The sequence below is a fragment of the Mustela nivalis genome, assembly GCF_964662115.1.
Source record: "Mustela nivalis genome assembly, chromosome: 7".
Taxonomy (NCBI): Eukaryota; Metazoa; Chordata; class Mammalia; order Carnivora; family Mustelidae; genus Mustela; species Mustela nivalis.
Genome location: NC_139026.1, coordinates 54388296 through 54404113, shown reverse-complemented (window position 1 = coordinate 54404113; position 15818 = coordinate 54388296). Strand labels below are relative to the sequence as shown.

General features: G+C 40.6%; 2 protein-coding genes across 2 annotated transcripts; one reads left to right on the top strand and one right to left on the bottom strand.

The window, feature by feature from the left end:
- The first annotated feature begins 384 nt into the window (after window positions 1-384).
- On the top strand, window positions 385-5651 carry LOC309868475 (taste receptor type 2 member 42-like). Its single transcript, XM_082738395.1, has one exon. The coding sequence runs from the start codon at window positions 410-412 to the stop codon at window positions 1340-1342; it is 933 nt and encodes a 310-aa protein (XP_082594521.1). The 5' UTR covers window positions 385-409; the 3' UTR covers window positions 1343-5651.
- Window positions 5652-9581: 3930 nt separating this feature from the next.
- SMIM10L1 (small integral membrane protein 10 like 1) lies at window positions 9582-11870 on the bottom strand. Its single transcript, XM_082738420.1, has one exon. The coding sequence runs from the start codon at window positions 11554-11556 to the stop codon at window positions 11350-11352; it is 207 nt and encodes a 68-aa protein (XP_082594546.1). The 5' UTR covers window positions 11557-11870; the 3' UTR covers window positions 9582-11349.
- Window positions 11871-15818: the final 3948 nt, after the last annotated feature.

Sequence of the window (15818 nt, the reverse complement as noted above, 5' to 3'; positions counted from 1 at the left end):
AGAAATCTGTCTCATATTTGCATATTGGACTTTATTCTTCCGGATATCCTCAGAAGTGGAAAACTACAGTCAGTGCCAATGATGAGTGGGGACATTTACTGTTTAATTTGGAAATCAGTTGCTCATTGGAAGTTATGTTAAAGTTTTTCATTTAAATCTGTGAGAATGGATCTCCTTGTGTATACATCAGAGCCACAGCTCGAATAAGAGAAGGATCTTTCGGGAAGTTAAGTGAGGCAGTATCTGAGCCTTTTTCATATAAAAGTGAAAAGTATCAGACTGGATTTTATTCTATAACATTTTGACAACCAAAAAGTCCGAGACATAGCACCAACTTTCTGCACTTCACTTGATCTTAGCCAAAAGGCCGAGAAGCGAAGGACCAACTTTCTGGATTCTTTCTGCAGAAATGCCATCTGGAATTGAAAATGCTTTTCTGATAGCAGCCACAGGCGGATTCCTAACTGGAATGTTGGGGAACAGTTTCATTGTACTAGTTAACTGCATTGACTGGGTGAAGGGTCAAAAGCTCTCATCAGCTGACTGCATTCTCACCAGCCTGGCTATCTCCAGAATCGTTCTTCTTTGCATAATACTGTTAGATTCATATTTAATGGTGGTGTGGCCGCATCTGTATACCATTGATAATATAACAAAATTCGTTAACAGTTTTTGGACACTAAGCAATCACCTAGCTACTTGGTTTGCCACCTGTCTAAGTGTCTTCTACTTCTTTAAAATAGCCAATTTCTCCCACTCCTGTTTCACCTGGCTGAGGAGGAGAATTAGCAGAATCCTACTCGTGCTTCCCCTGGGGTCTTTACTCTTACTGCTTTGCAACTTTGAATTAATAGATACATTTAGTAATTTCTCGGTTAATGTCTATCAAAGATACGAAAGAAACTCAACTTGGTCCCTAAATGTAAGTAAAACTCTGAATCTTTACAGCTTGATTGTTTTCAGTTTCATCTACTTAATCCCCTTTCTTCTGTCCCTGGCCTCCCTGCTCCTTTTGTTTCTTTCCCTGAGGCGACATACCAGGAATGTGCAACAGAACTCTAGGGACTTCAATACAGTGGCCCATAAAAGGGCCATGAAAATGGTGATGTCTTTCCTTTTCCTCTCCACGGTTCATTTTTCTTCCATCCTATTAACAGGTTGGATTTTTGTTTTGCTGCAGAATTCTCAGGTCAATTTGGTGGCCATATTATTGTCAACTCTTTTTCCTTCAAGCCACTCATTTATTCTGATTTTGGGAAACAGCAAGTTGAGAAAAACTGCTTTAGGACTACTGTGGCATATTAATCACCACCTGAAAACAGTGAAACCTTTAATTTCATAGACTTTCCCAGAATTTTCTATATCCCAAGAGAATTAAATTAATGAAGAGACATTGAAGATCCATTTTAACCTTTGTTTTCCTCACTGGATCCTTTTAGATACTATTAAACATCACAGACTTTCCCCGGAATGACCTATAAACTTAAAAAGCAAGCATTATCATTAAAACACTAGCTAGTAAAAAGGATATTTTTGAGACAATATGAATATAAAATATATCATGTGACATGTATTAATTTTATATGTGCTGGCAAATATTTACTATGTTCATGTGTGAGAAAAATGATTGTTTAGAAATGAAAATCCCTTCTGTTAAGGTTTTATAGGCAAGATAAACACGACACCAGGCGAAGTGGGTGCAAGGCAAGGTTTATTAAAGCCACTCTCCGGTGAAGTTTCAGGGCTCAGGAGAAGGGGAGCCAAGAAAGTTGCACCGGGAGGAGGTGGGCACCCTCGGGCGAGGTTCCGAGACTCTGGAAAGCAGAGTGGGGGGATGTCGCGCTGGGAGGGAGTTGGCGGGGCGTCTTTTATCTGTCTCCTGCATAGGTATCCTGCATAGGTATCTATGGACACGTGACCTGGGCATACATCCTTTTGGCGGGAGCGTCAAGGGTTAAGGAGGGGGGCTAGGCTGGAAGACAGAGGCGAGACCCCGCGGAGGTCTGGCGGCCAGACCCGGCGGTGGTCATTTCCATTGCTCTTCCTGCACTCCGGGAGCCTCCAGAGCAGAGCCGAGGGTCATTTCTATTGTTCCTCCTGCACTCCCGGAGCCCACCGACCCAACACCTTCCAAGTTGAAGTTGGTGGAATATTTGTACAATATTAAGTTAAAAATTAATTAAGGAATAAAATATTTTTTTTATGCTGTAAGGTCATCATCACATAACAACAGATGTAACTTTTAAAACAACGGAACAGCCTCTCCCTCTCATTATGAATCTAACCTAGAATAGACATTACCTTTGTTGAATAAGACAAAAATCAACTTAACTTATAAGAATAAACTGAATAATTATCCTTAAATGTGTAAGAATACTTTTATGTGTACTTTACAATGATCAAAATCACACTTAGATACAGAGTTTGTGTGGGGTGTGTGTCTGCATATAAGGACTATGTATACATTTTAAGCATGTTTGTGTGTATATATACTGTTGGTTGATGTTTATAATAAAATAATTGAAATGAAATCAAAGTAGCTGAAAATGAACATAATCTTAAGGCCAGCAGGTGGCAAAATTGTGCCAATTAATGATATTGCAATTTTGAATAAAATGTTATCTAGGAATTTTTAGAAATTATAAATTTAAACATATTTAACTACCAATAATGAAGAAATTTTTGTAGGGTTTTAAAGTGCCATAATTTTTCAGTTGTACAAGAAAACAAAAACCATTAACAAACTGGATAATAAATGTTGAAAAATATGTAGGTTATAAGTTAATTTTGTTGGAACAGTAGGTCAAGTCTGATGCTGGGAATATAAAAACTATAAGGGCTTTGTAAAGTGTACTCTTCCTCCAGGGAGCTGTGCTATGGGGTGCTCTGATGAAGATGAGGGTACATGTACATACCCATCCACAGAAATTTAGATTTTTTAACTTCACTCGTTATGTAGAACCCTATATAAGAAATTTCCTGGGGCTGGGGTGGGGGGATTGGATGAAGGAGATCAAAAGCTACAAACTTCTAGTTATGAGAAATATACATACTAGGGATATAATGGACAACAATGATGACTGTGATTGATACCTGCTGTATGGTAACCTTGAAAGCTGCGAAGAGAGTGGATCCTGAAAGTTCTTGAAAGTTACTGAGAATGGATCCCGGAAGTTCTCATCACAAGGAAAAATACCTTTTCCTGGGTATCTGTCTAGGAGGGTAGGTTGACAACCCATTGTGGTTGTCATTTTGCAGTATATGTAAGTTAATATGGTGTGCTGTATGTCAGTTATATCTTACACATTGCTGTATGTCAGTTATATCTCAATAAAACTGAAAGAAATTCTCTAATGATTGTCACTGGGATTATCCTTACTTTGGGAAAGGTGGAATTGTAATCATACTGGCAATTGTTTAGAATCAAATTTGGTTTCAACACATCCTTTTTAGTAAGAAAGTTAGATTACTTTGTACTTATTAGAAGTAAGCATATTTAGTTTTAGTTTTTAGGTTTACATGTGTTAGTTAACTTTTCTTTAATGACCAAGATTCAAATGAAAAGATTTAAACAACCATGCACAGCCCTTGCTTCTTACGAGTGGGATTTAGTAGTAAATGTCTCATTAAAATTAAGTCCTCACTTCTCATGTACTAATGTTGGAGAGATGAAGCTCATCTTTAAAAGATGAGGACTGCGTTACAGACTGGGCAGTGGCTACGTAAGTATTGCCTTCTCCTTATTAAAATGGTATTTTGGGATTAAAGTCTATACCTCCCTTTCCATAAAAGAGCCTGTGTTAGACACTCCAGCCATAATCCAAGAAAAGCTACTACTATCACATCTATAGCTAGTTCCATGCAATCTGGAAAGAATTGTATCTTATTTTGGGACCAAGTTATTGGGAAGGTAAAATGCTGTCATTGCTTTCTTGCCAATTATTTCCCTCCAAAAGAAACTTTAATTTTATTTTTAAGTCCTCTCTACACCCAACATGGGTGGAGCTTGACTGTAAAACTCTGATATCAAATGCTGAGAATAAACTCTGAAAAAAACCCCAAACCAAAACCAAAACAAAAAAAACTCTGATATCAAGGGTCACTTGCTCTACTGACTGAGCCAGTCAGGTGCCCCCAAAATAAATGTTTTATGGTCCTGATGTAAAAAAAAAAAAATTTTTTTTCAGTTGCCCAAATCTGAGACCAGGAGAGCTGCAAATAACCTGTTTTTAATGCCAAAAGAGACTTTTGCCTAAGGCCTGGCCCTTGGCCTAGTGCCTGGCCAACACACTTGCCCAAACTAAGAAAATTTGGTGTTCAAGCCCTGTTGTCTCGAACTTTAGTGAAAAAAAAGGTCTCAGTGGAATTACGCATGGATCAATACAGATTTCAAGGTTAACACTGTTGAATTTCCAATGGTTTAGGTATTTTGTCTGCTGTTCTGGCTTAAACTACATGTGCTCTAAGCCAGGGACTTCCTTAACTGAAGTACAGAAACAAGGGGACCATCTGTAAAACCTGTAATTCCACAGTCCACAAACCTGTGACACTGATAAATGCTTTTTGTAGAAATCTATGTCAGGTGTGGATTACTTTCAGAATAAATCTTCATTAAAAAAAAATGGTCAGGGGGCGGCTGGTGGCTCAATGGAGAAGGTCATGATTCCAGGATTCTGGGATCAAGCTCTGCATCAGGCTCTCTGCTCAGCGGGGAGCCTGCTTCCTCCTCCTCTCTCTCTCTCTGCCTGCCTCTCTGCTACTTGTGATCTCTGTCAAAAAAAAAAAAAAAAAAAAAAAAAGATCAGACGATTAGTTTGATCAATGCAGAAAAAAGTTATCAAAGGGGGTTGCTTATTAAAAAAAACACAGGTGACAGATGTGCTATTTTCAATTTTAGCAATTTTGTGAAAAACCAACATACAGACAGCTTCAGAAGACAAAGGCACACCATGGTACCTCTATTCCTTAGCCTCATGTTTAAATTAGCTAGTTTTAAAAATAACCTCTTTTCCCTTTCATACAGATCTAACCTGACCTCTGAATTGTAGGGCTCCTATTAATTACATTCATTTGACTTCAGTTTGGCATATTTTCAAGCTCTCTTTTTATCAATTAAAAACTAAAATAGTTTATTGAAAAATAGCCCCTTTTTTCAAATTAAACTTTTGTTTTGTTTTTGTTTTGTTTCTGTTGGCCCTACTTCCATTACTGTGCCTACGATTTCAGAGTGAAGACATTCCAGGCGCAGTGACTTCATTAGTGCTTTTTACGTTTTGGTTGTGACAATTTATTTTTCCTCAGTTTAGTTAATATGAAAAGGTATACACAATCTATTTCACTCAATATATGAACAACCTTCATTTCTCTTTGTTCAATGATGCCCTCCACTACCTTACTGCAAATAAATCCACATACTTGGTATTTGAAAACCATGAAGATGGGCAAAATTTTCTAATGTTTGCAGCAGATCCCTGATTAGGATAGGAACTGGCAGGGGTGCCCTCAGATGTACTGCATCTAAGCTGCTAAGAATTCCATAGTTTCTTCTTATCATTTGTTGTAGGCACTCAGTAATGTCCTTGGCGTTTTGATTGTCCCAAGAGCGTTGCTGAGATTTGTGTTTGTGTGGAGTGGAGGGGGGAGAAGTGGACTTCAGTTGCAAAGATCCATGACTCGGTCTGGTGTAATCTTGCTGGGCAAAATAGGCTACAGGAGAATTCTCGTTAAAATTCCAAGAAAGTTCCCACACTCATAAATCCAAGCCAACTGATGTGAATCAGTTGAACCCTACTGGAAATTCTATTTATTGCGGGGGTTTCTTTCTTGGTTCACTTGCCTGAAACCTTCCAAGTCTGTTCTTTAGACTATTTTCCAGGCTCAGTTTCTAGCAGTTTTCTCTGTCTCCTTTTGTTCCTATAGTCCTAAACTTTCTTTCTTTTTTTTTTTTTTTTAAGATTTTATTTATTTATTTGACAGACAGAGATCACAAGTAGGCAGAGAGGCAGGCAGAGAGAGAGAGGGAAGCAGGCTCCCTGCTGAGCAGAGAGCCCGATGCGGGACTCCATCTCAGGACCCTGAGATCATGACCTGAGCCGAAGGCAGCAGCTTAACCCACTGAGCCACCCAGGTGCCCAGTCCTAAACTTTCTGTTCCCACCCTTTTCGTTCTCCATGTGTTAAGTCCTATTTTCTTTTTGACTGTATCAAATCTATTAATGCTGCACCAGGATAAGCCTCCATTAAAACAGGATTGCAAAACTTTATAAGAGAAAATTTAAATAAGCCTCCTCAGAGCAGTGATGGATAGTTTCTAAATTCATGTTAACTTAATCTCTACTCCTTAGAGGGAAGTAAAGAGTTCCCTTTCCTATCTTAGGAGTGATGTCCTTTTTTCTCTCTCCCTCCGTCCCTTTCCTCCTCACATACAGGCCAAATAAATGACTTTACATGGCAGAAAGTATAAAATGCTTGAATTTACATGTCAAATTATAGTGAATGTTTATATTCTAACATAGAAAGCCCTCAAATTATACTGAAGAAAAAAAAAAAAAAGACATTGCCATCCACGACCTAGGTAATACTTCTATTTGAAATTTAAGAAATAGGGCACCTGGGTGGCTCAGGTCATGATCCCAGGGACCTGGGATTGAGCCCCACATTGGGCTCTCTGCTAGAGGGGGAGCCTGCCTCTCCCCACTTCCCAGCCTCTGTCTGCCTCTCTACTTGTGATCTCTCTGTCAAATAAATAAATTATATATATATGAAGAAATTTAAGAAATAGGATTATTAAAAGAACAGGATTATTCAGCATTATACATTAAAAAATTGAATCCCTCATCAAAAGTATCTGTAGGGATAAATGAGGTTCGACTGTAGTTTGGCCAATTACTATGACCTTGAAGAAGTTATCTAACATCTTTAAATTCCAGTTTCCTTATCTGAAAAATGATGATGAAAATGTTTTTACTCATAGGATATACATGAGAATTATAGAGATCATGTACATAAATAACTATAGAGTTCCTGGTATTAAAAGCTCAATAAAATTAAAAAATGATGCTGGTAGTAAGGAAAAGCTTTTAGCCAAGTAATCACGTTGTTTTTGCCCCCCAAAAAAACAAAAGTACTTATTCCCTATAAGTTATGTATGTTACTATGATCACCATTTCCCTTTTAAACTGTAACAGGATTCTGATTCCCCATCATTTTTATCAGTTATACTTCATAAATGTTTTTTTCTTTATTGGTGAGAACTACACCACCTCTCTGCTTCTTCATGGTGTAGTGGTCTCTGGACCCATCAATATTCGTGATGGCCTGAAAAGGCTCGATGTATGGGCAATAAAATGGATCACTTAGTAATGGGGCAACTACACCTTTCTTTCCTTCATTGACTAATGACTGTGCAGAAAAAACAAATTTGGCGTTTATCCAACTATGTTTATTATCTACGTTACATTAGGCAATGCTCGAAGGCAAGGGATACAGCAATGAATAGTCTTAGGCTTCATTGATGTTGCCTTGCCTTGATGTGGTTTAAGAGGAATAAAACGACTTGCAAACTAGAGTAATAAGTGGATTAGCCAAAGAAAACAAGATTCTCCTTTGGGAAACTTCACTGAGTTATAAATGTGGGAAGAAAAATACAGACTGGGTGTAAGAGCAATTGTGAAGAATAAAGGGTAAATCCTGGAGCCTTCATTCAGTTGCTACTTTGTATCTGCTGATACTACCTAGGCTGTAAAACTGGACAGGATACAGTATTTTCCCTCACAGAGCTTCCAGTATAGCAGGAGGGTGTGAACTATAGTAAGGGCTTAAGTGCCTTGTCTATTTAGTGTAACAAAAGGCGAAGCTGAAGAACAAAGGTTGAAGGCACATATTAATGTATCCACAGGAATGGAGCATCCCAGTCCCTCAACATTCCATGGCTAATGGCAGCCACATTCTTTTGTTACAAAGTGGGACACTAGTACTTCTAGGGAATAGTGGTGTTCACCATCTCTAAGTCAACTTGCATTATGGAATTACTCCACTGATGAAATTACATTGCTGATATTTTATACTAAAATGTTTTTTTTTTTTAAATTTTACTTATTTGACAGACAGAGATCACAAGTAGGCAGAGAGTCAGACAGAGAGTGAGGAGGAAGCAGGCTCCCTGCTGTACCATGACCTGAGGCAAAGGCAGAGGCTTTAACCCACTGAGCCACCCAGACACCCCATATTAAAATGTTTTAGTTTCTTCACTGTCACAGTAAGAACCGAGGGAAGAAGAGTATAGAAAACTGTCTCTTGGATATTTAAAAATAAAAACAAAACTCACATCTGATAACTAATGTACAATTAGGCAAAAATAAGGCAGCCTATGAAAATGGCAGAGGTTGGTATTAACACAGCCCTTAGATGGAGTAAACGAAATGAACTCTAATATGATCAGGGGAATCTGGGGAAAAGAATTTTAAAAAAAGTGACTTCTAAATTCAGCCTTAAAACACATGTAGAGTAACAAGAGGCAAAAAGGAAAAAAAAAAGAGAGTAGAGATAGAGAAAGAAAGTAGAAAGAGGATGTGCTTAAAAAAAACTTCAGGAGTTTGCCTGGAGACAAGAAGTAAGAGTAGGAAACAATTACCCAAAGCCAGACTTGGCCCCGGAGGGGACACTTGGTTTACAACCCAAGAGTGTCTTTGTTGGTTGGACACAGTTAGTGGAATACAAAACTTCAAATAGTTTATAAATCTTTACCTCTGCAAATAATGGCCTTCAAATTCTTAAAAATCTGTCTGGAGGCTCTGCTGTATGTCCCTAGGGTCAGTACCTTAACAGATCACCTTTAGGACTGAAAAGCTCCACTGGAAAAAAGCAGGCATTCTATGAGTTTTAAGTTTTACTCACATGCTAAGGAGATAATGTTAGAACAAATACTACTGTATATATAACAAGCACTAAGGCAGGCTTATTTTTAATTCTCAGGCTGACTTTTCAAAGGAAGTTTTTTTTTTTTTTTTAAGATTTTATTTATTTATTTGACAGAAATCACAAGTAGGCAGAGAAGCAGGCAGAAAGAGAGGAGGAAGCAGACTCCCTGCCGAGCAGACAGCCTGGTGCAGGGCTCCATCCCAGGGTCCTGGGACCGTGACCTGAGCCCAAGGCAGAGGCTTTAACCCGATGAGCCAATAAGGTGCCCCTCAAAGGAAGTATTTTTAATCTTTCAATAGTTGAGCTAAGCCGGGTTTTAGGCAGATTAATGGACTCCTGTAAAACCACAAAATTAATAGTTTGTATTTTAACAGTGATATGCCTGATTTAAAAACTCAATCACATTTTTTTTTTTTTTAAAGATTTTATTTATTTGACAGACAGAGATCACAAGTAGGCAGAGAGGCAGGTAGAAAGAGAGAGAGGAGGAAGCAGGCTCTCCGCGGAGTGGACAGCCCGATGCGGGGCTCGATCCCAGGACCCTGGGATCATGACCTGAGCCGAAGGCAGAGGCTTTAACCCACTGAGCCACCCAGGCGCCCCTCAATCACATTTTATTATGGTGGCTCTTAACCAGTGCTGTATATTTCAATTGCCTGGGGGGAACTTTTAAAAATGAAATTTATTTAAAACAAGTTTTAATCATAGAAATACATATGTACAATTAAGAAAAAAACCAAAATAGTTAGATTGATAGTGAAGGACAGTAATCCTTTTTTCTCCAGAGACAACCACTTCTTACTAGTTTTCGAATGTTTATTTTATTGGCCTCTCTGTATTAGATCTTGACTGATTCTTCCCCATTGCACACACCTCTCCCCTCTCCAATCCCCCAATGTTACATAATCATTTCTTGTTGTATTAGTATTCAGTATTTACATCATGACTGGCTTTATATGACCAGTATTATTCACCACTGAAGTATGCAACATTGGTTTTTTTTTTTTTTTTTGATAGACAGAGATCACAAGTAGTCAGAGAGGCAGGCAGGGAGGAGGAAGCAGGGTCCCGCTGAGCAGAGACCACCCCCCCCATCTCCCCACCCTCCACCTCCACCCATGTGGGGCTTGATTCCAGGACCCTGAGACCATGACCTGAGCCAAAGGCAGAGGCTTTAACCCACTGAGTCACCCAGGTGCCCCTGCAATGCTGTTCTTAAAAAACTCTGAATTTTCCTGTTTCATAACGGATATATTTCCTTAATTTTTAAAAAAGTTGCAGCCCACCAATTCATCTCCAGACTCTGAAAGATTATAAATTTCGTCTTTATATTCAAACACACCCAGTACTCTGTTTTCCTTTGTGAGGCACTCCAACTAACTTGCTATCTTTAGGCATTTCTTATTGAATTCGTGCTGTTCTCCCCTATTTTCTTTCCTTTTATAACAATATGATTACGATTTTTGCAACTTGATGGCATACTCCCTATGTCATTTACTCCTTAAATAATAAAATGCCTCTTTCCCCACTGACAACAAACTATACCTCTCAACTTCCCACTTTACAAGAACACCATCATTTCCTTTACTTTTCCCTCCCCACTTTCAACATCCCTGCTGGTAAACTGTACTTTTCCATTATCAAAGCTGGTAACATGTAACTACAATTAAGTATTTTCTCAACAGATGAAAACAATAAACATCATTTATACTAATGACAATTACTTAAATATTATTCACGAAGTAGCTAAGCTTAGGGCTGTGACTGGATTTCCTTCTTGTTGGCTCCAAGGTCCTGAACTACACGCTACTCACAGGGACACCGAAAGACAGCCCACTTTTTTACACTCCAACCCTCTGTTCAAAATCCAGCAGCATTTCACGTTATCTGGTATTAGACGGATGCTTTTCCGGTACCGCTGGGCTTTTCCACTGAACATTTCTGAAGGTTTTGGTTTTCTCTTGTTGAAGAAATATATTTGTCTTCCACATATGTTTAAGATCTTCAGCTTCTTATTCATTCAATGTCTTGCTTACAATCCAATATTCCCGAAATGTATGTTTTCTTATTTTAATTTGGACCATGAGTTTGTTGTACATTAAAATTTGCCTGAAAACTTTAGTAGCCTTCCTTTTTTATAATGCATCATGTTCGTTCTGTTTTTGTTTTGAGGTTGCAAAACTTAAATATTGCCGTAGATCTTAACTGAAGCTCTTCGCCGTCCCCGGAACACCGCTGACCTCCTCTCCAGCCGCTCCCCGCTTTCCGCCACCGCCCTGCAGCTCCATCAGAGACCGAGCGCGCAGCCGCAAAGAGCGCTCTAGTCCTCTCGCGAGAATCCCGAGCTCCGCGCTCGCAGCTCCGTTTCGCCGCCGAGCCTCCTGGGAGTCGGCCATGGCCCGGCCGGGAAGTCGGCTGCGTAAGAAGGGCACTAAATGTGTACCTGCAAGCGGATGTTGAGGATCACGGAGCCTGCGACGTAAAAGTACGGGAAGTTCATGCGCAGCTGCCAGGCCAGCTCGAAGAAGGCGAGCAGGGTGCGGGAGAGCCCTTTGCAGAAAACTCCATAGGAGCTGGGGACCGCGACCGTGCTGGAGGCTTTGAGGGCCAAGGAAGACGGAGCCGCCGCGGTGGCCATGAACCCGGTGTCGCCGCTCCCCCAGTGTTGAGCGCCGAGAGTCACCACAGGCTTCGTGTACTCCCGACCGACGGCCGGGGCGGCGAGGGTCAGGGTGGGGGTGATTACGCAGCCGCCAGGCTCATACCTGCGCCGCCCGCCGGCTCCGTGTCCTCCCCAGCGGCGCTCTGCCCATGGCCGCCGCTGGCGCTCCGCCCCTTCCTGTCTGCTGCTCCCGCTGGTGTTTAGCCCTTGGAGCTAAACAGGTGCGGAAGGGGTTATGCGTATATTATGCCGTACGCATTGTCTTATGCGTGGTCGGCCAGATAGATATTATTTCCCCTGTCAAATGAAGAAAGGAAGTTTAGTAAAGTTAGGTAGTAACGAATTTGACCTAGAGAACACAGTTTGTAAGGGTTGAACTCTAGGTTTTAAAGACTGGTTTGTCTGCTATGTGATGTAGGTTATTAGCCAGGAATATCACCCTTTGATTTAATAAAATTAACCCTAATATTAGGGCAGGTGAACTCCTTACATAAGCCAGTTCAGACAAAGTCTCTTGTGTTCATAACATGCCATAGCTGTAGAGGATCATAACCTCAGGCTATGGATTTTCTGTGTATTAGGACTCTTTCCATTGCAAGTACAGAAATCTTTAGGCAAAACAAAATGAAACACATATACTTTAATTTGGGGGGGGGTGTTACATATATGCAGTATCATTCCCACCTGGGTAAACCCATGAAAAGTCCAGATTAGGTATGGCAGCTTCTACCATTTCTGCATGGGGATACTCCTGTATAACTTATGGCTAGGCCCCAAAGCTTGGAACACTAAAACCTCAACTCTGAATGACTTTAGGGTAATGTCATAGTGTATCTCCCATAACCCCATCCCCTTCTGATGTTTAAGTGATGCACATTTCATTACCTTCTCTAATCTACATTTTAACTTATTCTCTACACGCAGGGATTATTCAGATATGTTATTTATGATCAAATTACCCCAAATTACCATCTAGTTCTGAAAAAGCATTGCTCACATCTCACATCTCATCCTGCACTGAATAGCTGTAGTTACTATTTGAAGCACAACTAATATATCCTAGAGGACCTCTGTTTCTCCATATTCTACTGATAATGGTTGGTACAAACAACGTGCCATCATGAAATTTATAAAATGTAATTGCATGTCCCCAGCTAGAATTTTTTCTACTTTGCTATACTAATACCACTCCAGCAATGCTGTGTTGACACCACTTAAAATAATGGATTACCAGAGGTGTCTGGGTGGCTCAGTGGCTAAATGGCTGTCTTCGGCTCAGTTCATGATCCCAGGGTTCTGTGATCAAACCCAGGGCTCCCTGCTTGGCTGGAAGCTGGCTTCTCCTTTTCCCACTAAAATCTTAAAAACAAAAAAAACCTGATTACCAATCAGTTGAGACAATGTATAAATAGAATAGAATATTGGAATAGGACCAATATTTTACATGGTTCTGGTTTTTATTCTGTCCTTTGAATAACGGATCCATATTTTTTTGCCTAATAGGCATATGTAAGTAAGCTATTAGCAGTAACACGTCCTAAACCATTTTTCTGGTTGATACTCCATTGGGTACTCACTGAACCTTCCTTTTCTAATCTTGCTTATTGACTCTATATTCCCAATTTAGTACTTTTTTTTTGAGAGAGAGTGTGGGGGTGAGTGCATGGTGGGGGAGGGGCAGAGGAAGGAGGAGAGGGTCTCAAGCAAACTGCCCTACTTGGTGCTCCATCTCACCACCCTGAGATAACCACCTGAGGCAAAATCAAGGGTCAGACACTTAACCGACTGAGCCACCCAGGCAGCTCCCTGCCCCCTCCCCATTTACTACTTTTTAATGACCTGATTGGCCTTAATGATCCTTTGGAAGAGTTTAAAGGTAAGTGCCACTGGGTCTGCAAAGGTCTATATTGGCAAATTCTCACTATTGTAGTTATCGGGTATAGTAGGTCTTTAATTTTAATTTTATTTATTTGAGCCTTGTCTCTTATTGAGTCTGGTTTAAGATTTGTCAGTTTTGTATATCTTGTAATCAGGTGGTTTTTGAGTTTTTTTCCTACTGTTTGTATAGTCTCTGCTTTTCATTTATACTCCTTGTTAATGGTGGTGTTTTGTTTTGTTTTTGTCTTTCGGTAGTTCCTTGAAGTATACATTAGGTTGTTTATTTGAAAATGTTCAATCTGCCCGCCCCGAGCTCATGGTTGCCGCTCAAACCTTTGTGATTGCCATGCCACTGTTTTTGTTCTTAACAGCTCCCAGCAGATGATGGTATGTGAAGATCGTCAGTGTCCCTTAGTCAAGCTCCTGGAGAACTACTAATTACTTTGCCCTTCAGCACCTTGATGCAGGTCCAACCTTCATGCAGCAATTGGGAAGTCACGACATTAGATATGCAGACTAAACCCTATCAGGGAGAAGCAGAGCTGGGTATTTTTGCCTACTTTGTGCTTCAGCAGAGGGGATAGTTACTGGGAGTCTTTGTGTGCACATATAGAACCACCTCTTTAGTTTGTGTGGTCCCCAGGGATTTATGGATGCTGAATCCTGCCAGTTCCAGAGCTAGTCATAAAAGCTGGGATGCTGGATGTCTGGATATGCTTGTAGTGAGAAGCTGGAGCTTTGGTTTTATTGTTGAAGTGATCTGGGAGGAAACAGTGGGTGATGTGCCCTGCTCCTCTGTCAGGCTCCTAGGAGGATCATAGGTAGTTCCAACATACAGACTGATTAGAAGCCATATCCTCAGGCAGTAGCTGTGAAAGTCTGCTTTTTAGGGAGAAACCTGGAAATCGGTGTTCCAACATACTGACTAATTAGAAGCCATATCCTCAGGCAGTAGCTGTGAAAGTCTGCTTTTTAGGGAGAAACCTGGAAATCGGTGTTCCAACATACTGACTAATTAGAAGCCATATCCTCAGGCAGCAGCTGTGAAAGTCTGCTTTTTAGGGAGAAACCTGGAAATCGGTGTTTTCTCTTGGTGCCTCTGCACTGAGTCTGGGGGAGGGGAGAGATTGCGGTGGGGAGTGCTAGCATGCCTGTTAACAACTGTTTCTTTGTCTGATATAGTCCTGTAGGCCTAGATGGAAGCCCTGTACAAGATCTTAGAGCTAAGTGATTTGGGAGAGCATTTCTTGGCTGGCAGTGTTACAAGTTGTCCTAAACTTTTTGCTCTTTCAAGAGAATCTGGGAGTTGGGGGTTCCTTCCTATTTGGTGCTGTGCAGGGGTGAGGCTCATGCTGAAAGTATGTTTCAGCCTTTCCTACTTGTTTTTATGTGGATATATTCTAAGTTTCCCAGTGTGCAGGAGTCACTCAATTAGTCTGCATTTTTCTTAGAGGGAATGGATCATGTGTAGCTGCATATTTGGTATGCTGTGAGAAGAGAGAAATTCAGGAGCTTTCTATTGTCACCATCTTAATGATATTTCAACTGATTTTCCATGGTTGCTCCAGAGGTATTCTCTCTCTCTGTGTGTGTGTGTGTGTGTGTGTGTGTGTGTGTGTCTTTGGAGTGGACAGTATGGGGTAGGTGTGGAGTTTTCACACATTACTTCTCATATTGCAGTGTCTAGCATTTAGTCATTTGATCACATCTAACTGCAAAGGAGGCTGGGGATGTCTTATGCATGCTTAGGAAGAAGAATAAAATATGGATTTTGGTCTGCCTCACTGTGTCTGCCACAGTCTTCATGGCTGTTTTTAAATCACCAGATGTACCCCTTTCCCCACTCATAGGACACAGTCACACCCCTTTCCTGGGGACACAACTCAAAGTTCTGTATTTAAGTTCTGTCAGTTTAGAATCCAGGGATTTGGGGTGATAAGCAGTTCTCTACATGATTACTGGTTGATGTTCTTCATAGTCTGAAGACAAATGAACACAGAAAACACAAGATGGGTACCTTCCTCCATCCTCCACTTCCAAAAAAATGAATGGTTAGGATCAGGCTTGCTGGACCAAGTAAACTCCTTTCATATGGCAAAGAGATTAGGGGGTCTATGGCTCTCAATTGTCCATAGCACTGACAAAATCTGGGTAGATACTGGGAAGCCCCTGGCACTGACTTTGCAGAAAAGTTCCTGATTAGTCCCTGTGTCTGGGCTCTGGGAGAAATTCATCATTTTCTGTGGCTCCTGGCTCCACCTTCTGGGTGGTCTTCATAATTATTTTTCTCCTTGGCTACATCTGAAGTAGATGTTGGGGAAGAGACCCTCCTGAACAAGGTACAGATTTCAAGTCTACTC